A 22,776-nucleotide genomic window follows, 5' to 3' on the forward strand; every position below is an offset into this window, starting at 1 on the left:
TACATTTCACTTAAACAATATAATATTGAATTAAGACATACTTTTAAAGTATATGTTTTACTTAGATACCCAAGTAATTAATACAATAGATATTGTGTAAGACCGCATATCTACATATCAGATGTTAAGCGTCATGTGAACGCAGAGACCTCGATACTTGGTTGACAATACACAACGACGGTAACATTTGATGGATCGTTTTTGTTTTTGAATGTGTCATTTTGGGTAGAAAATGAACTCCAAATTTCACAAAATGGCACGTTACTAATCCTAACAACAAAAGCAATGATGGAACAGTGTAAATACAGCTGGAAAACAGTGAAAAATTAATTATTCAAGGCCCAGTGCATGATGGGAACACCAGTATCAGAAAAGTTGAGTAATTTTACTTAATTTTATAACGTTGATATTTACGCTTTTCAATTCTAGACGCTTGAATTGAGTACTAATATAGAATTTTTCTTGCCTAAAGCTAACTTTTTCATGTAAATGACATTATTTTTTTCTGTAGTATTTACTTCACCACAAAATACTTTTATCAGTGTAGATCGCTCCTGTTGTAATAAACGCAGTTATATTCTTCAAGTGTGAACATACACCCTTGAACACACATTGGTGGTAATGTGTATCTGGCTAGTGGCCCCTGGGTAATTTGAGTTTGAGACCCCTGCTTTTCATGCTGGTTTTGGACTTCTTGTGCCGTCTTTCAATTCACAATGCACGTTACCATGAGTGGCTGTTCAAATAAACAGCAATCAGAAGGTAAGTGATCATAATGTGTTACAAGACAAGAACAAGAAACTACATGCAAAAAATGTTTTGTCAAACCCACATCATATGTCATATTGCTTCTGTATCGGTTGAGAAGTCTTACAACATTTAACATGAGAAAAACATTCCCTTACCCTGGAAATGTGAATGAGAGCATAATGTAATCTGTTTCGGTTGAGAAGTCTTACAACATTTAACATGAGAAAAAGCCTTTTTACCCTGCAAATGTGAATGAGAGAAAACAAATAGGCAGGATTTGGTTTAAACCGTAAAGCTTACAGAGTTTCAGCAGTGTTTGCCTTTCCAGTGCTCTGGTATGCTATAATTTTGGCATCAGTAATGAAGCGAGCGATGAAGGAGACACCGTCTCATTAAGTGTGTGTAAGTTGGACTGTGTTGTTGTTGAGCATGAAGCAGTTTCTCTGCCAGCTGGAGACGAGCATGTGGAGGACAGAAGTCTCCTTCGCAACACTTAGTGAACGAGACGAGGGATGCAGCAATATAAAAATCCCAGCTGATATTATGAATCAATATGGTGACACTTTAGATTAGGGAACACATTTTTAGTTGCTTATCAGCATGCATATTACTAGGACATTGGCTGTTTATTAGTACTTATAAAGCAGATATTCTGCATGAGCATATTCTACATCCCTAGTAACTACCTTACTAACTATTAATAAGCAGTAATTATGAGTTTATTGAGGGAAAACTCCTAGTTAATAGTGAATATGTGCTCTCTAATCTAAAGTCTTTCCATCAATACTGAAATTCTCTAATCTACACTTTTAAAACAAATTTGCAAATTTAATTACATTTTAGTACTTTTCTGTTTTGGCTGAGACAGTGTACATTTTTGTTATAATAACATTTCTTTTTAATGGCTGATAATCAATATGATGGTATTATAAATCTATGCTGTTCTGCCTATAATGAACAGCAGGCATCAAAACATCATTATGCACAAAAGTATATTTTTAAGTAATGTAAAACAAAAAAATTGACCTGTGTAGATATGACTGATAAATGATATGATGGCTGATGTTATAAATATAGAGCAAAAATCTAGAATTTTACCAGCTAAAATGTAAAATCTGTGATTTAAAGTAAGATCAGACATCAATAAAATAATTAAAAATGTATATGGGTCATCAGCAATATTTTCTGTAATTTTAGCCAATACCAATATGGTCACAATGTAATGCGTGTGTTTCTAACTCTATTGAGAAACACTGATATTGCAGATGGGAAATCATCTTTTGGACAGTTATCTGTCATTTTTGTAAACAAGTTCAAACAAGTTCTTCACTGAAAACTCAATAACCGTTCTCATGTTCAGGTCCGTCTGAAGGAATAAATCTAGTCATAAATTGCTACTTTTCTTCTTACCATTACTGGTGTGCCAGATTTCCAGTGTGTGTGTGTAAAAGGCAAATCACTCTGGATTTTCCACTGCATGCGCAGAACATGCATATGCTAACATTCACCAGCGCCCTCATTTTCAACCAGAAAAATGTGGCCGCTCTTGCGTTTTTGACCAAACTTCATAATGACATGGTGCTTTAAGTCAATCAACCGAACCCTGACAGTTTCTCTCCGGAGCGCTGGCAGCACACAAGCCCCCAAAAAGCTGTCCATATGATATTCGTGTTTGAATGCATTTGTGTTTGAATGCAACATGCTATTAGCTTATTATGTGTTGATGTGCTGTAGCATTTAGGAAACATCAATAGCGCCTCAGGTTTTTGAACAGAGTAATTAAATAAAATGATTGCATAGCAAACCACCCATGAACAAACCTCAGACTGTGGTGTGCAATGGTGTTTGATTGTTTGAAGCGCTGGTAACCTTTGTTTTTCTCGTTGACACCAGCAGGATTGCTTCACAGTTGAAGGGGAGGATCTTAAGCACGACTTTGAGCGCTTACAGCTGGCTATGGAGATGGTGGGATTCCTTCCCGTCACACGTAAACAGTGAGTTTGTCCAAAACTCTGGTCAACTAACACAAACTTTGCATGCAATTTTTTTAATGTCTTCATTAGTTATGAGTATGCATTAAATATTTATTCACTTAAGCGAGTAGTTTAAACAAAAAATGCAATTTTGTCCTTGTATTGTTGAATATCTTGGCCTTTTTCAAATCTTGAAATCTCACACAAACTCAAGAATGTGCATGAGGACAGCTGGGGTAGAAGTAGTTTTAAACACAGTGGTTAACATACTGTAGATTTTCAGTAAATAACTTAAAATTCATGCTGTTCATCACAAACGATATCATATACTGTAGTCTTAGAGGAATTGGTTATATGGTTATAATGAAGTTATATGGACTACTTTGATATTTTTATGATGCTTTTGTGTTGTTTTTAAAGCTTGAAAGCTTTAGTCTCCATTCATTGTGTGGAAATGACTGACCTGTACAGTACATCAATATTAAATGTGTATGTGTGTGTGTATATATATTTCATGGAAAAAAAGAAAATCACAGGTTTAGAATAGCATATCAATTGTGTAAATGACGACAGTTTTCATTTTTCAGAATGGGATGACACTTGGTGACTTTTGTCACATTTGCTATGTGAACACCAAAAAAAAATCATGGACATGATTTGGAAATATTAAAGGGTAAAAAAAAAAAAGTCACACTTGGTTCCTTCATGGTCAAAAATGACCGACATAGGACATTAATGGGAAATACGAAAACTTAGTTATTTTGGTGGTACAAACTACAAATCAGCCACTGTGCAGCAATGAAGAATTATCGCTATCCATTCCTTGTTTTGTTAGATTTTTTAATTATCAAATACTGAGTAACAAAAATACTTTCCATGTGTTCCCTTTCTAACAAAACTGTAATGTTTGATTGTAATCATAATGCAAAAACTGATACTTATCTAACAAAAATATATAAATCTTGAGAAAAAGTAATCTTTTAGAATATATATATATATTGGGAGCTATACATGTGGTTACACGACATTACACAAGTTTTTATTTTATTCCAGATGATAAATAAATAAATATAAAAAATAAATGTATATAGTAATTCTAATAGCTCATAAAAAATGTATAAATATTGCATAGTATTATAAAATCCCCTCTAAATTCTAATAAAATAAATATTATTAAACAAAAATATATTACATCGATTTTCCTGGAAAAAAGAAGTTATATTTCAAGGCTTCTGTCAAGAGGTCCAGAGGCTTAAAATAGTGGATTTCAAACTTCATTGTCGACAACAATATTCACTCAGTTTTTTAAATATTTTAGAGCGTAGCAAAACTAGAAATATGTATTCATTATAAAAATAACCAAAATAATAAGCTTATTTTCATTCTTGTTTTTGTCTTATTTTAAATAATTTATGTTGTCTTGAGGCACCCTTGGAAAGTAATTTGTCTATTTTGACTATTTATGCAAACTTTTTTATGCGAACTAATTTATGCGAAAAAAATAAAAAATAAAAAAATAAATATATATATATATATATATATATATGAATGAATGAATGAAAAAGGTATGAACATGATATTTGTCAACTACCCATTTTGTATCTCTCACTCACATCTGATGTTTTTTTTCCCTTTGCAGGATTTTCTCTCTGCTGTCAGCGATCCTTCATTTAGGGAACATCCGATACAAGAAGAAGATATACCGGGATGACTCCATTGACATCTGCAATCCTGAAGTTCTGCCTGTAGTTTCTGAGCTGCTGGAGGTACAGGATCAGTCTTTCACATTACAAAACACTGCATGCTTTTTCATTGGATTTACTTTGTTACGACCCTTCACTGCTTTTAAAAGTCTTGGGAATTAGAAGGGGAACATTAGGCCACCCTTCAACAATTATTACCATTAAAACACTGGGAGAGTGAATAAGACCATCGAGAAGCAGCAGAATGTGTGAACAAACTTATTATGTGCAATGACTGGCCAAAAAAAAAAAAAAAAAAATATATATATATATATATATATATATATATATATATATATATATATATATATATATATATATATATATTATATATATATAATATATATATTTAGAGATATATATATATAGAGAGAGAGAGAGAGAGAGAGAGAGAGAGAGAGAGAGAGAGAGAAAGAAAAAACAATTTAAACAAAGAATTATTATTTACAATCAAAACAAAAGAAATCACAGAAAACCAGCAAATTATGTTATACCAGACCTAGGGAGGAAAAATTGGACAGTGCCAACACAAAGAAAAAATAAAACTAAAGAATCTTTTTAACCCATTTCCCCTAACCTATCTAATACAAAAGAAAAATGTAGAAAGAAAAGTCTTCAACGTCCAAGCCGTCGTATACTTCCGTACTCTACCTATCGAAACAAGTCATCCTGAACCTGCACGTCCCTCTTTATGGAAGGCAAAAGGAGAATCACCATACAACATTTACTATTATTCATCCTGAAGACACACAAATAGTTTTGTTTGATGATTATATAATATATGATAATTTGGGTAAATGTGTAAGCTAAATTTATGCCTATTTTTTCACATCTTCATGGACACCACAATGATTTCCCTCGTGTGGTAATATTTTCCTTGTAATTATGTATGTAAATGGAAAATTGTTTCCTTGTAAATGGAAACTGCTGCATCTGTGTAGATGAAAGAAGCAAAGTGTATGAGCACGACATTATGGCCAAGCATGCGCCCTTAAAATAGCCTCTGAATAACGCGCCACTGACTTTAGACTAGGTTTTTCCTGGTCTGTGGCGGATTTGTTTTCTGGAACTGCAAAATAGAACCAGGGAACGTTTGCGCCGGAACACGCCTCCTCTTTTCACTGAACCGCCCCCGGGAGCGCAAGTTCATTCCCTAGTTTACCGACGTGCGTCGGTGGAGGGAAAAGTCCGCTGTGCGTCGGGTGCAAAATAGGAATAATACATGCGTCGGTGTACAAAGTCATTTGCGCTGGGTGCAAGACAGGGCCCATTATTTTTATTATTAAGTGAAAATGGTCATTTTTGTTTTGTTTTTCTGAGCTATTTCATATAGTTGAACCAAAGTCACGAAAAGTGAAGTATATGCGTTAATCCGGAGTGGTGATTGACTGTCGTTGCTGGAGAGTTCGCGTTTACGTCATCCATTTCTGAGCTTTTCTCCGCGTTATTCATGAGATTCTGAGTGAGTGACCAGTGAAATCTGAGTGAATGACCAGTGCTAAAACAGGGCGGTTTCATGAGACGTTAAGATGCACTGCATTTAATGAAGAACTTACTTTTTTAATGGTCGCGAAGCATGTTCTATATAGTATGAAGGAAATATGGGCGTACTACAAGTTTCGTCGCTTCACTGATATTCACAGGTCCTCTCCTAAAGCCTCATGGGATAGTAAAGTGTCCAATGGATGCACAATTCATAATATCGTGGGGAAGTAGTATCCCATCGGTTCACACAGTTTTCCACTGACTGTATAGTAGACAAGTAGGCATATAATTTGGACACAGGTTTAGACTGTTTTTGTAAAATTGACTCTTTTCTCAATTCTAAAATTGAGATTTTCATTGAATTGTGAATATTTGGAATTCAAGTGATTTTTTTAATTATTATTTTTTTTTATTATTATTTTGATTTACAAGATTAACAATGTAAGTAAAAACAATATTAACAGAAGGGAGTAAAATAAATTTTGCATATATACATATCAAATATATGCTACATTATATGTATGCCGCTGAATGCTTGTAAATGCATATCAGCGCATATTCTTAAATATCAATGAACATGTACTGTACATACATACCTATAAATATATGTACTGACCCCCCAATTAAAACAGAACAACAAAGCCAAACAGGTGAGGTTAACCATTCCTATGGAATTCAAGTGATTTAAGTTCTTAAATCCTAGAGATTTGAACAAGTGTCTTGGGAAAAGACGAAGGCTGAGTTCCTTTTGCACAGGATTTGGTCATTAAACTACTCAAGGAAGTAGAAGGAGTTCCTGAATGAAGGCATGAAGCCGGTACTGTGGGCCAACAGGATATAGGATGTGATTCCAGAGCCTTTGAACTCGACACATATATAATGTATGCAGTGCACACACACCTCTCTATACCAGGACCTCTTGTGGCCAAATAGTGTGATCAAAGACATCTGGCCTTTATCTTTAGACACACACCTTCATGAGTAACTCTGAAGGAAAGAGAGAATGAACACGTGATTTTACAATCTCACTCAGACTGCAGGACTGTGTGTGTGTGTGTGTGTAGGCTTGCACCTCGAAATCATTATAATATATTCAGATGAGGCCAGTCCAAATCTTTGAGTCCTTACACATCTGTTCATGATTACAGTTGAATGACTCAACGAGTTTATATAATCACTATATTAGATGTAGACATCTTTCCCAGTGTGCATAAACCAGCCGCATATTTTTCCCAGTTCACCGCTGGGTTCATATCGGCCCTTTTAATATGTGAATGAGCGAGTGTTGGCCTGTGTTGAGGTCTCTTGACTGTCCATGTCATTGTGTGTGCAGACTTTGATTTGTAACAGTTGTTATATGCGAAGTTTATGGTTTATTTCCTGAGATTCTAACCATTTGAGTCATTATTATTATAGTGAGTATAGCTGTATTGTTTTTATTTTCTATATTATTAATGTTACAGTATAGAGGTGGATGCCGTGCTACATTACAGTCTTAAGAAACCTCAAAAGCCAATATTACTGAGTGCTACCGGATGTTTAAAGGACAACTCAACATTGCAGGCCCCAAAGTCAACAATTGAAAAGAAATCTTTCTCACGGCCATTAGTGCTGCTTGGTGCTTGTAATGTTTTGCTCCTTGTCCATCTTTGAAACTAAACACTGGCTTGTATTAAAGCTGTAGTTTGTGATTCATGTGTTTTATTGTTGATGGAAGTAGAGATTTGGGATACAGTACGAATGAATGCGGATGAATGCATCCAAATCTTTTGACCTGACCCTTAAATCATACACCAAAAAGCTAGATATCTATTTGTACTTGTGCCTGAAGAGTTAAAATGAGAAACTTGTCTTGGATCATGACAGGTCAAGGAGGAAATGCTCTTTGAGGCTCTGACGACACGGAAGACGGTGACCGTGGGCGAGAAGCTGATCGTCCCATACAAACTGGCTGAGGTAAGCAACAAACAGGTTTTAACATTGTCATTTAAAAACATTAAACAGTTAGCCAGAATAAAAGCTAAATATTGGGTCACATTATTCAGAATATCGACAGCAATTGATCATTTATTTATCTTCATCTGCTCATGTTCAAAGTCATTTTGGATGATATTTTGACTGATTGTTAAAAGTCAGGCAATTGAAGAAATGTTTTGTTGAAGAGTTTTTGTTAAAGGGGTGGTTTAATGCCCTTTTCACAAGATCTAAAATAAGTCTCTGATCTCCCCAGAGTGTGTATGTGAAGTTTTAGCTCAAAATACCCCATAGATATGTTTATACAGCATGTTAAAATTGTCACTTTTTGAGGGTGAGCAAAAACGCACCGTTTTTGTGTCTGTCCCTTTAAATGCGAATGAGCTGCTGCTCCCGGCACAGAGGGCAGAGCTACAACAGCTTGTGTCCTTTTACCTCACACACACATGCACTGAAAATGTAAAAAAAAAATGTAGCCTTTTATGTTCATAACGGAGTCAGAAATGTGCTATATTGTGTGTGTATAGCAGAAAGTAAATAAATAGCACTATTGACACTTAAGAGTGATGAAATGCATGAATGAGAATATAAAGTGTGGGATGTGCTTGATGTTAAAAAGCGTTATAAGAGCAATATATCCTGAAAAGGAACTGTGTGTGGTGCTCGTACTGAAAGTGCGCACACAGAAAGCTCTCAGATGGCCATCGTGAATTTAGGACATGTGTGATGTTAAACAGTGTGAAGCAGAATAAGCAGTGATAAAGAACTCAATGCGCTGACTGACACACAGCGCAAGTGCGAACACAGAAAGCAGAGTCTCTTCTCTTTCACGTCTTATTGCGCTTGAATGGTCGAATACAAACACAATTATGGCAAAATGCCCATCGTGTGGAGTGTTCATGTTATGTCTCAAGTTAAAGTAAACAGTAATCCGGATGTGTATCAGTATAATGGATCTGTGCGTTTGGTCTTAAAGTGACAGTAGCCTAATAAACCTGTCTCATTAATGTAAATCAGACAAAAGAGAAAATAACTTACTACTCTTGTCTGAATAACTTTTTTAGCTTTATTAAGAATACATTTATATTTAATTCATACTGTAGATTATTTTTTACATTTGATTATTACGTTTCTGTACTAATTCTAACGTTAAATTGTACCTGAAATCTTTTTCATTTGCGTAATTCATATTTTTGTTATATTGAATTTGTCCTATTGTTTGTAATCTGCTTCTATTTTCTTTTCTTTTAATAACAGAAATGAGATAAAATAACACAAATTAACTGTATTGTGATGCATATACTTATCGTGAAATAAAATGTCTCATATCTTGAAATTAAAATGTTGGTCATATCACCCAACCCTAGTTTCATAGTTACTTATAGATAGTAGGATGTCTAAAGTGGGCAATCAAAACAATGTGTAACCCAATGTTGTGTGTTATTGTTAAGGACAAGTGTGAGAGAATGAGCTGACTGGACATACTTCAGTGTTCATTTTTAACATTTAAAAATGTAACATTTTAGATTTTCTTCATTTCGCCCCCTCAGTGAAGTGAGGCTCAGTGAAGTAATGTGTTTCTCATGGGCTTCGTCATGCTCCATCATCATAATTAGAACCAGCCATGAGGTTTTCAGAGCTTTTTTCCAGCATTAGGACTCTGTTCTCCTGTCATCTTTAAATATTGAACTGACCAGCGGTTTTATTAAAATCAGAGGTTCACAAACAACTTAATAAATCCCTTGAACTGCATATGCTTACAGATTTAAACATTAAAAACCTAGCAAATATAGAGTTAAGTCATTTATATAACCACAAATAACAGTTTTCTCCCCCTCCAACTAGGACTGGTCGATTATATTGTATTCCAGATATATGTTAGCCAACTTAGCCATATTAAATTAGCTATTAAATTAGATATTAAATTAGCCAACATTGTGAATATTAGGGATGCACGATATATATCGGTATTGGCCGATATATGTTCATTTTTAATGTAATCGATATCGGCCCGATAAGAACATCTGGCCAATATATTAAAGCCGATAAATAATGGATTATTATTGAAGTGAGACACTTCAGATGTGCACTGTTCACCATGGTCGCTTTGAATTGCTTAAATTATGATTGAAATCACTTCAAAAAAGGAAAATACAGTTAAGTCTGCAGCAAGTCTCTCATATAGGCTACATAAAAGTATAATGAGAACATCATAATTGTGTGCTTGGGACATTTAAAGGTGAGACTTTTGTTTTTGTAATCAGGCTCTTGAAAATTATATAAAAATGTGGATTAATATTTGTCGGCCAATATATCGGTTATCGGTTATAAAGAATTATACATTTTTTTTATCGGTGCATCCCTAGTGAATATTGTGATGGTTATGGAATATTCAGTCTTATTTATTTGGCATTAAGTTTCCTAAAAAATCATTAGACTAGTTTCACGATCCTCGTGATTTGAGTGGTGCACAACATGCAACTATTTTGGATTATCTGTACTAGTTTTGGATCAGTCTTGTGTTTAGCTGTAGCTCTGTTACAGAAGATTGAATTGTGAGTGTCTGTGTCACAATATTGAGCATTAAACAGTCTAATGCCATCATTCATTTGCTAAGACAAGTTACCATAAACAAACCCCGTCTATCCAGAGGTTTATCCACTTTTAATAGTAATTCCCACCTTAATAGTAATTCCCACCTTAAACGAACATTTACAGCTCACAAATGTTGCTGAAGTATAATAGATTTAACAACGTAGGTTAAAAAAGTCTTGATAATTAAATCAAATGGACATTTCTCTCTCTCTTGCAGGCTGAAACGGTGCGGGACTCCATGGCTAAGTCTCTGTACAACGCTCTTTTCGACTGGATCGTGTTCAGGATCAATCATGCCCTGCTCAACCAAAGGGACTTGGAAGAGTCAGCCAAGGTAAAATCATTTTTTACTGATAAATCCCAAACGATTGAGAATGAGTGGAGCCCTAGTGAGTCACCTGACATAAATTTTATTACACAGCAGGAATATGAGTTCATCTGACAGAGACGCACCCTGTTTTTCTGTGGCGCTCACTGCTTTAATCTCTAAATTATGGATGGAGACATTATGTAATGGGATATATTCAGGCACACTGACTGAGCCCCTGCTGTTAGCTATTCACTAGCAGATTTCTGCTGAACATTATGCTAGTCAAGCCTGAAATAAACTTTATATAAGTGTGTGAACATTCCCGCTAATAAGATCGCACTGTTGCATTCAGGGCTCAACACTTGTTTTTTTAGGAGCACGTGTTTTTTTTAATGTGCCACAATAAAACATGCTCAAGCAAGCATGAGAAAACAGCGAATCAGTTATGACAGAATAGTGTGACTTTACCTTCTGATAAACCAAAATTAATCTTTTTTACTTAATTTAACAGCTCATGTTAACTTGGTTCACCTTCTGAACATTAACTCACAAAAACACAATGTTCAGCACATGGCTTTCTGCACTTGATGAGTTGACTGAAGGCATAAAAATAAAAACGTGTTTTGGGTCGGCCATGAAACTATTATTTCATTTCAAAACAGGCAATTACTACTAATACTAAGATTTAACTATATACTATACTAATACTCAGTGAGTTAATTTGTTTAGTAGTATTAGTATTAGTTTCATAGTTAATACTATTGTACTGCAAAATAAAACCGTGTTAATAATATATATATTTTTTACAACTAAGATTACATTACTAATATTTATGACTGTCTTCATTTCTTAATCGTTAAACCATAGAGCTTTTATTTTGGCGGGAAACCTTAAGCTTCTCATTTGTTGAAATGAATTTAAAAATGATTCTCATTACAAGTTTGTTGGCACATTAGGGTTAGGGTTAGGGTTAGCAACACATTATAAGCAACACACACAAAAAAAATCTCTCCCAAATAATGCTGTAAACTAAACGGGGAATCCCTCTCATTTGGTACATTACTGTAATATTAGCAGTTGAATATGATAGTTTGGGCTTTGCTGTTAATTTTAACCTCTTTATTTCCAGGTATAACAACAACACATTTTAATAAAAGCTCAAATGTTTGTATACAACTCAGTTGCACATAAGGTAGTTTCATAAACACTTGTCTTCATGACAAATTTATTCAAGCATACATTAATAATTAACAGTAAATAAGCTCCTCTTTAAAGTGTTTATATCTAACTAATGAACTGTGAACATTTGATAACTTTCCTGAGATAAATGCATCTGTTTTATTGACATCTTTCTGCGGTTGAAACACTGATTAAGCAATTACATGAGTCATAATTAATTTAGGTATTTTATGATGAATCTTTCAACATAACTTTTGTTGTTATTGCATGTTTTCTCATGCCACTACTTGTATTAAAGTGTGTTGGATATCAGATATATCCAAAGTTCGTTGGAGTTTCAGAAACTTGATGGCGTGTCTGATTACTTTTATTTGAAGTTCAGAATGATTAAGTCTTGGGTAATTCACATGACATGAAGTTCATGGATTCACACGAGCAGATTCACACGATGTAAATGGACAGGAGTTAACGGATGAACTGGATGTACAAGATAGTCACTACAAACAATGCAATAAAGGAAATCAAACTCATATAATTCATCAAACATATCAACAACATATATAGATATTATAAATAGAGCTTGCTTTTACATTGCTATTTTATAACTATTAATGCATTATTGTCACGTTAACTTGCTCTAAATTCAACACAAGAGACTTTCTTCACTCACAGTGTGAGTTGCAGTCTGACATGTTTTTTTTTCCATCCCCTTTTTATTAACAGGATATAATCGGCCCTGATCATCAGCTGTTTTTAAAGGTCCCGTTCTTCGTGATCTCATGTTTCAAACTTTAGTTAGTGTGTAATGTTGTTGTTAGAGTATAAATAATATCTGTAAAATGATAAAGCTCAAAGTTCAATGCCAAGCAAGATATTTTATTTAACAGAAGTCGCCTACAGTGAACGGCCCGTTTGGACTACATCCCTCTACTTCCTTCTTTAATGACGTCACTAGAACCGTTTTTGACTAACCTCCGCCCACAGGAATGATCCCTCAACTCTACCGAAATTCGTTTATGTACTTGCGCACTTCTAATAACTTACTGTTTACTCAGCTCTTACGGTGATTTTCTGAAGTAAAACTGACGCTTCATCTTTTGTGTGATGTACAATAAACTTTATTAAACTCATCAGTATATGTTTGATCATCATTCAGACAGCAGACTTGTAGGCTATTAATAAATAATGGATACATACAAGCAGATGACAAATACGTTATAATAACCGTAATTAAACTACTAAACTATACCCGTTTCATCTCTATACAGCACTCTGACTCTGTAAGCATTATTGTCCGACTCGAAATGAACACCGTTACTGAGAGGTTCTGATATTATCATCATTCCGTGAGATGAGATTGTCCTGACAGACTGAGCGCGAGCTCGTGAGGCTCCGCCCCCTGTGTCGTCCAGCAGCAGCTCATTTGCATTTAAAGGGCACACACTAAAACAACGCGTTTTTCTGAGCCCCAAAAAATGACAATTTAAACATGCTGTAAAAAATGATCTGTTGGGTATTTTGAGCTGAAACTTCACATACACACTCTGGGGACATCAGAGACTTATTTTACATCTTGTGAAAAGGGGCATAATACGGGACCTTTAAACAATAGTGAAAATAATTGCTTTTATCTGCCGATTAATCGTTTCATCGGTGCAGCTCAAATGATCATACATACAGATCTGGCCTTTAAAAACGCGCGTTTTCTCCCGCGGCATTCGGCAATTCGTCTCGTAGAGTCTCGCAGAATTCTGCAAGTGCTTCGGGGGGGCCTACTTAAAAAAATCCCTCAATGTGTTTCGCTTCACAGAATATCCACCAGGTGGCGCATAAAAAACAACTTTACATTAGATTTTTTATTTTACTTCACATTACGTCATGATTGTGAGAAAACATCCACAATAAAATATAAATTATAAATAGTAATAGACACAAATATTTACAGTAGGCTACTGTATTATACAGACATTTGAAAATATTTGTAAATGCAAAAGGTTCATTAAGACAAGAAGGGGTATTGGACAACGTTTACGAATTTTTATATGCTTTGTCATTGCTGTGGTTTCCAGGAGATGAGTGCATGCAGAATATTTAACATTGCTTTTATTAAAACAGCAAAGTGACGTTCTTGCCAGCGCATAACTTTTTTGTACAACTATTAAGATGATTGTGCATGCAATGCGCATTTATACTAAGCGCAACAGAGAATTTAGTGTGAGCATAATGCACGTGGCTCTGCCTGTAAAAACCCAGCAGTATTTTTTTATATATATACACAAAATCATCCTAACATAATGCAAGGCTTAAATAATGCGACTTACCCAGATTCTTAATTCGTGCAGATATTTCTTGTGTGATTGTTCTTGGGCAGATATTTCTTGTGAGGTAATGTCGCAGCACAACGCATAGCATACGTTGGGCGCATCTGATTTGCCATTAAATTATTAATAAATATTTTAATTAAACTGTCTTAATGCATTAAGCATAAAGATTTTTCCACGTTAGTCTCAGAATGTCCGGGGTTGGCTTGAGGTCTTGCCGACAGTTTGTAAATATTCTAAATATTCATATTCACAAAATCCATATAAAGGGTGATCAACAGTTATGACTTCTAAAATAAAATAAAAATGACCAGATAAGAGGTATCTGATTGACAGTTTGACAGATGTTGTTTTAAAAAAATAATTACAACATTATGGGGAAGTGGTATTAAATATTCGGTAACACATAGCCTAATACAATTATTTTAATTATGCATTTTGTTCAGTTTTGCTTTTACAAAATGTTCCCTGTTTTTTATAATTAATTTAACCTGAGATGTGCGTTATATCGCTTTTGGATCATTCTTTGTGTTGTCGAATTTTGACACAGTTTCATTACTTGTTCATAATAATTTGATTCATAATTATGTCATTTTTTTCTAAAAGTAAAAAAAATAAAAGTTTTTCTAAAAGCAATATTCTAAAGAGATACAAAGACAGTGTACGTGTACCCACCAGATTTCGTCATGAGTCATTTTGTACCCACTACTTTTAACTTCCGTTGACCGTTTTGGTTATGAGGAGCAATATGAGAGAAAAATTTTGTAATCATTGTCTGACACAAAAATATATATATATATATAATATTCATTTTATTTTAGTTTTCGTGTTTGCATTTATGAGGGAAAAAACAACGTGTCAGTTTACGGTTATGGACGTGAGCGCTCTAAAAGCGGCACAAAAAGACTGCTTTAAAACTTTCACAGAGACCTCAAACAGAACAGCTGCCTTTCTTTAAATTGAATTTCGTTTTGTATTAATTATGTCTTAATTTTAATCAATATTTCGTGAACCAATTGCCTAGATTTAAGAAGTAAATATAGCAGACAATCACGACATTGGAGGCCCCGGCGATATCTCATAAATGAACCGAAACTCAGCGTGTAATGAACATTCACATTTACAGTGTATTTAGACACATTTAGACGCATTCATAATCATTACTTTTACCGGTTCTTTGTGGCAAGCTTTATGCGTGCGGTCGTGCGATTGAGTGCGGCTATATTATAGTAAATGCTCATTACTTAAAACAAAGCATAAGCCTCTTCTTGGCATGCAATGGAATCTACAATGTCAGTTGGTTATATCAACATATGTCAAATTTAGTTACGCGATATCAACAAATTAAGCTATAAACATTAATTTGAAATAACTTAAAGCGTATGTATAGTAGATTTGCTTATAGCATTTAAACAAAGGAACTGCAAGGGATTAAAACCCCAACCACACGCTGGTGAAAACTGGAAAAACCGGTTTTCTTTTGATTCCCTGAGAGGAGATCGATTAGCATTGGGGGTTGAATCGGCAAACCTGGGGGGTGGGTGGTTGTACTTCCTTGACTCTGTGCAATTGTTAGCAGCTAAAACAAGCAGCTAAAACAAAGACTGTGCAATTAATTACATTTTGGAAATAACTTTCTTAATGTCGTTTTATTTAGCCTATACACTGCAAAACATTTTTTTTTTTTTTTTTTTTTTTTTTTTTTTTTAATTTGTAAGTATTAAATATGTTTTACAAACAATTGGTTTACAAACTCTTGGAGGTTTGTGGTTACCATCATTCAGAAGAGTGGTGCTTGTGTTTAGACTTATGTTTTACGTGATTAAATCAGGAAGATTATATTGGTTTCTGTCCACGAAGACGCATTTAAGACTATTTAATCAGGAAATGGAGGCACCGGCGCGATATAACTTGCATTGCTCGTGAACTGAGCTCGTCTCATAAATGAACCGAAACTCAGAAATGTATCTAGAAAGCTTGAAATGTCCACTTTTAAACAAAACAATTCAAAACGAAAAGAAACAGACAACTCTCTTATGTAAGTGTGCATTTCTCTCTATAGGCACGTTCACAATATCTGCGAAGATGACGAGTCAGCATTGTCAACATCTTTGACTGACACATAAAACACTAGATTATTAGTAAACAATTAAAATGTCTCCTTGCTATACTTGACACATGATTACTTTTGCCAGTTCTTTGTGGCAAGCTTTATGCATCCGTTAACTATCGAATATCGTGACTCATATTTTGTACCAGACCATTTATGGTTGTTCATATTGTTCAACAAAGTTCTTGATAAAAAAAGAAAAGAAAAAAAGAAGCTACTGTGCCTAATATTATTGTTGTATAGCGCGCAAGGTTTATGCGCATGCTTTAAGTCTTCTCCGTTTTTAGTATACTGTGGCAGAATTACAGTGCCTGGTATGTATAGCCTACTAGGCTACATCGTTTTAAAATCGGTTTCAGTGGTTTCGTGTGTACGCAGATATTTCTTGAGACGACGCCATGTTTTTATGTTTTTATGCACTTTTACTCTTTTAGTTTTGTTGCAATTTCACCAAAAGCTTATAATTAGGAAATACACACAACACGCTAAACTTATATTCTCTATTATGTTAAAAATGTTGTAAAAAATACGTATTATTCTTATATAATAAGAATAACAATATGATACATTTATATTGCACTCGAAATGATTTAGATATGGAAAGAGGAATTCTTCTCAACTACCACCAATAAAGTTTTAAAATTATTCTTTAGAAAATATTATATTTTGATGATTCTGCAAGTTCAGCAGACAGTGAGGTTCGGGTTTGTTCCGATCAGAGCTCGTGAGTGGAGAGCGCATTTCTGAATATTCCGCTCCGCTATTCATTCCGGTCGCTCGCTCAACACAGATGTCATGTTGCCTGGTTTGAAAATATGTGGAATAAGGGCTGCTTTCGACTAAAAGGTTTTTTTTTCTTTTTTTTTTTCTAGTCGACTAGTATACTAGGCTAGTTGTTCATTTAAGTAATTCATGGACAAATCGCCCCTTTATATTAATTTAATTAGCCTACTTATATGGATCATGAGCATTTACTATAATATAGCCGCACTCAAGCGCACGACCGCACGCATAAAGCTTGCCACAAAGAACCGGTAAAAGTAATGATTGTGAATGCGTCTAAATGTGTCTAAATACACTGTAAATGTGAATGTTCATTACACGCTGAGTTTCGGTTCATTTATGAGATATCGCCGGGGCCTCCAATGTCGTGATTGTCTGCTATATTTACTTCTTAAATCCAGGCAAATGGTTCACGAAACACTGATTAAAATTAAGATATAATTAATACAAAACGAAATTCAATTTAAAGAAAGGCAGCTGTTCTGTTTGAGGTCTCTGTGAAAGTTTTAAAGCAGTCTTTTAGTGCCGCTTTTAGAGCGCTCACGTCCATAACCGTAAACTGACACGTTGTTTTTTCCCCTCATAAATGCGAACACGAAAATTAAAATAAAATGAATATTATAATTTTTTTTTTTTGTGTCAGACAATGATTACAAAAAATTTTCTCTCATATTGCTCCTCATAACCACTGAAAACGGTCAACGGAAGTTGAAAGTAGTGGGTACAAAATGACTCATGACGAAATCTGGTGGCGTACACTGTCTTTGTATCTCTTTAGAATATTGCTTTTAGAAAATCTTTTAGTTTTTTTTTTACTTTTAGAAAAAAATGACATAATTATGAATCAAATTATTATGAACATATAATGAAACTGTGTCAAAAATCGACAACACAAAGAATGATCAAAAGGCGATATAACGCACATCTCAGGTTAAATTAATTAAGCTCCTCATAACCACTGAAAACGGTCAATAGAACCCAAAGTCAAATTATTATGGACTGAAGTTAAAAGTGGTGGGTACAAAATGACTCATGACGAAATCTGGTGGGTGCATACCCACCGTCCCCACCGAAATCGACGCCTATAAGGGAAACATGATAATATAAAAAGTACTGTACAGTAATGCAGAAAAGCGCATTACAACCATGTTAAAACTATTTAAAACGTTAAGATGCAAAAATGAACTAAATGTAAAATTAGATAATGATAATGCGCAAATGATCTCGGTCTCTTCAAAGGTCTTCGCAAATTATTGTGTTATAAGACTCAGTTATCATAGCCTACATCACGTCTCTTCTACTGTAAGTACACAGAAAAAAAAATAAGACAAATGATGCGCGTTTGAGTCAGATTTTTATGAAGAATATGTGACTGTTTATGTAACTGGCAAAAGAAAACATTGTATTCGTCATACTTCGTCAACTCAGTATGGCCACATGAAACTCGACTGCCATCTACAGGTTTTATTATTTCCTGCGTCCAACATCTAATCCCCCTTCTGCACGATCCCGCAGAATTTCGGAAGTGCTCGCAGCATTCTTCTCTCTGAGACGCGCATTTTTAAAGGCCACATCTGTAGTTAAATCCGCAGCCTTTGTGAATCTGCTCTCATTTGGCACTTGGAGAGTGTTAATCTTTGACTCTGTAGACATGGTCACACTGTAGATCTTGATGAGCAAGCGTTGACTTAAAGCGATACTTCACCGATTAGCATTGAGCTTTGTATCAATAGAAACCCGGTAGTATTTTCGAGTGACCGTGCTTCCCTCCCTCATGTCCCCCTGAGACGAGACATTTCTGTATTGTGTGTCTGGAAAAAAACCTCAGATGACACAAAAATCGTCATTTAGCTTTTTCTGTCCAGAGGCGAGAGACTCCAGCCAGTAGGAAGAGCTCGTCCCGCATGTCTTCATCCCGCCCATAGGGGGATCTCACAATAAAAAGCCATCTTTTCAGTTTCCAGTCGACTAGTAGCCTAGCTGTATCATTTCTCCCGACACTGCCCTCTGTAACCGGTAGGCGTGGCTTGGGCGTGTCCTCATAGGGCAGCGAAGCAAGTGCATTCTGGGAGTTGTTGTCTTTCATCCACATGAGCCAAAAATACATTTTCTGGCTTTTCTCAGTCTAGAAGGCACCAACTTCTAAAATAATTTCACATTTCTGCTACATAAATGACCCAAATTAAATACACAATCATCTTTCCAGCGGAGAAATATCCCTTTAACTGTAGACATATTGTTAGCTGGCTGATTGACAACACATCTAGTTTAATAACGCAGACATTCACGCTACAGTTTTTTTACTGCCACAATGACACAAGAACGCTTTAAATTGCCTAGTACTTTTCTGTTCTTAATGTTCCTTGCATCTCATCATCTTTTCAGATCCTGGCCATCGGGGTTCTCGATATCTTTGGCTTTGAGGACTATGAGAACAACAGCTTTGAACAATTCTGCATCAACTTCGCCAACGAGAGACTTCAGCACTATTTCAACCAGCACATCTTTAAGCTGGAGCAGGTAATGTTTTATTTATTCATTTATTGAGATAACCATCCGCTTCTCTCCCCACACACGACTCAAGATTTTAGCCTGATTTATTGTTATGACTCAAGTTATTTTGACTGCACACAGAATAAATTAAGTACACAGATATTGCTTGACAATGTTTTCGGCAAAATTTAAAGGTTTGCGATCTTTACATTTGTGCACTTTCAACCTCCCTTGAAGTGTATGAATCCTTTTTTATTTGAATTTTTTTAACCTTTATTTATATAGCGCTTTTTACAATAGAGATCGTTTCAAAGCAGCTTTACAGTGAAAGCAGGAAAATAATGCGACAAAGTTTGTTTCTAGGAGAAAATAGCATCACAGTCCAGCTTGAGTAAGTTCAGTGATGGTTCATTTCTGTTGTAAAAAAGTTATTAATTTAGTTCATTTATATATATAGCCGCTCAGGAGAAACAGTGATGTCATGGTCCAGCTCAGTTCAGTTCTCATATAATGGTGTCAATGCAGACAGATCAATAATATTGTTGAATATCATTGAATCAGCCCAGGTTATATATTCTACTGATGGAGATTAATGGGAAAATATGTGTTTTTGCTTGCTTTAGACTAACTTTAGGGACCAGAATGTCATAGAAACTTGGGCATGGGCCATATCTGTGTTTTATGAGAGTAAACATTCCTTAAAAATAATTCAATTCATCCTACAAAACGAGGGAATTGTAATCATTCCTGAAGTCTTTAGTAGGTTGGGTTGATGGATGCCTCAGGCTGTGTGATCATGTGAGGTAGAGTTTCACACAAAATAAACCGTTTGATAATGAGACTATAAAAAGGGTTGTTTTACTCCAACCCCAGACAAAGAATTGTGTCTCTGTAATAATGTGTGTTTTCTCAATGAGTTCGTTCTCCTAGGATGACTAAAGAGGCAACCAATTACGGTAATGACAGCCTGTCAAAGCCGTGCCTTTGTGACGCACCTCAAACTACATGCTTGCTCAAAGAGGGTTTGTTAGTTTAAGTTTCTAGTCAGTCCAGAGTCCAGATTTGATAAACTAACTTTGACAGATTTGCTTGCACAAGGTGCATTTTATCAACATAAATCACACGCTGTCGTAGGACGTGTCACTTTATGCAGATGTGTAAATAACAGACTATCACTTGTGGGTTTAGCACTTCTTGTGACAAATGATCCATGTCAAAGGTGTGATCAAAGTCAAATCTGCTTCTTTTTATAATATACTTGTAGTTTTGAAGTCGCATGCTGGTTTGCTTGATGATACTGTAACTGCATCAAGCAATCTGTGTTTACATGACGTCATTTACCCATGACTACATTAATATAGTGCAACATGACGTCATTTAACCATGACTACATTAATATAGTGAAACATGACGTCATTTACCCATGACTCTCCATATTTATTTTCTCTCTATATTCTATGACTTCTTTTTTCTCCATAGGAAAATAATTTTTACAATAACCTGTAAACCTTTAAAGACAGCCTTGCTGTGAGCTATGAGGTTGTTAATCGATGGTATTTGCTTCTATTGAAGCCTTCAGCCTGCATTATTTCAGCTTATATTTAAAATAATCATGTTTAACAGTGGAATTTGTGGTGAAAACTACATTACCCATAATGCTGTACAGAAAATTCCACCAATCAAAGAATTGCCACAAGCAAGAGCTATTTAGCTCCGCCCACTCCTATGCTCTCAAAATACTTGAATATCTGTGTGTATATAATGAGTAGTTTTATATTTCTCCATTGTTTGTAATTCCATTATGCTGTCCGCAATGCTTCATGGGATTGTTGTTCTTTCCCTCATTAAAGCCATAAGTTCACAGTCTTAAGTTGTACCTTTCTCTGATTATCAAATACTTTTTTGCTGCTGCTTTGCAACGTTTGTAATGTTTTGATGCACCTTGCAGCTGGTTAGCTGGCTCCATGGCTTATAACGCTTTAATGCTTTAAATCTCTAAAGGAGAAATGAATGGAAAAAATGCTTCCGGAACTAGCACAGCTGAAAAATTGCGAGAAAAAGTCAGAATTGCATGATATAAACTCGCAATTGCGAGAAATAAAATTAGAATTGCGTGATATAAAGTCGCAATTGCGAGTTATAACGTCAGAATTGTGATATATAAAGTCGCAATTCTGAGAAAAAAGGCAGAATTGTGACTTAATATCTCGCAATTCTGACTTTATAACACGCAATTGCGAGTTTCTGACTTTTTCTCTCAATTTTTCATGAAAAATAGCTTGTTCACCTCAGACCTTATTTCAGTCATTTAACCAAAAACTCATTAACTTCAGGGTGATATAACCAGAAATGCTAAAACGTTAACTCATTTCCGGGTTTTTGCCTACGAAAAATATGTCATCCCTGCATCACGGTTATGGAGAGCTCAGTCTGAACCCACATTGAGGTATTCTGGGTAATTTTTGTTTAAAAGGATTTTTGATGTTCTTGATGGGATTCATTCCCATTGCCACAACAGTTTTGCTGTTTGTTCCTTGATAAAAGTACAGGAATTTCTCCGCGTCTGCCAAGTTCCACGCTTTAATTGCTCTACGAGTTGGAAACTCTTGGATTCAGATGTCAGGAATGAATTCACATCCTGAGTTTACTGCCAAGTATGCCGTGTGGTAATGTTTAATATAGACCATACCCAGGTTATCTACACAAAACATGGAATGTGCAGATTCATAATGTATGACCGTTAGTTAATGTTTGACTGAGAAAAAAATTAACTTGCATTTAGTTAAGATTTTATGCCTGAATTGAGCTACAGTTTTAGTATTTGTGCTAGTAGTAGAAGTAGGTTAGTGTTAGATTATAGGCAGGAAAACAAAGTCCTTCTTGGCATACTTGCCATCTAATGCCCATAAATACAGGCATGCTGGAGCCAGACACAACACCACACATGCTTTCATTAGTCTATTAATGCGCCCGTTTTCATTGCGCCATTTATGGAGATGCTGTAAATGGATTTTATTTGATTTGGAGGCTATTTGAGTGCATTGCTCTTATCAGCCAAACA

General features: G+C 35.2%; 1 protein-coding gene across 8 annotated transcripts in view; it reads left to right on the forward strand.

Moving 5' to 3' along the window:
* myo9aa (myosin IXAa) overlaps positions 1 to 22,776 on the forward strand; it is a 178,714-nt gene that overhangs the window by 88,884 nt on the left and 67,054 nt on the right. For 4 of the 8 annotated variants that reach the window (XM_079864907.1, XM_079864909.1, XM_079864912.1 and 1 more), the window contains 5 exons: positions 2,647 to 2,744; positions 4,363 to 4,489; positions 7,817 to 7,906; positions 10,737 to 10,853; positions 19,608 to 19,742. In XM_079864907.1, coding sequence (XP_079721033.1) covers positions 2,647 to 2,744; positions 4,363 to 4,489; positions 7,817 to 7,906; positions 10,737 to 10,853; positions 19,608 to 19,742 — 567 coding nt within the window. Of the gene's footprint in view, positions 1 to 2,643; positions 2,745 to 4,362; positions 4,490 to 7,816; positions 7,907 to 10,736; positions 10,854 to 19,607; positions 19,743 to 22,776 lie in introns of all 8 variants that reach the window. The other 4 variants (XM_079864914.1, XM_079864908.1, XM_079864913.1 and 1 more) reach the window with 1 other exon arrangement.

The sequence above is a fragment of the Squalius cephalus genome, assembly GCF_949319135.1.
Source record: "Squalius cephalus genome assembly, chromosome: 3".
Lineage (NCBI taxonomy): Eukaryota > Metazoa > Chordata > Actinopteri > Cypriniformes > Leuciscidae > Squalius > Squalius cephalus.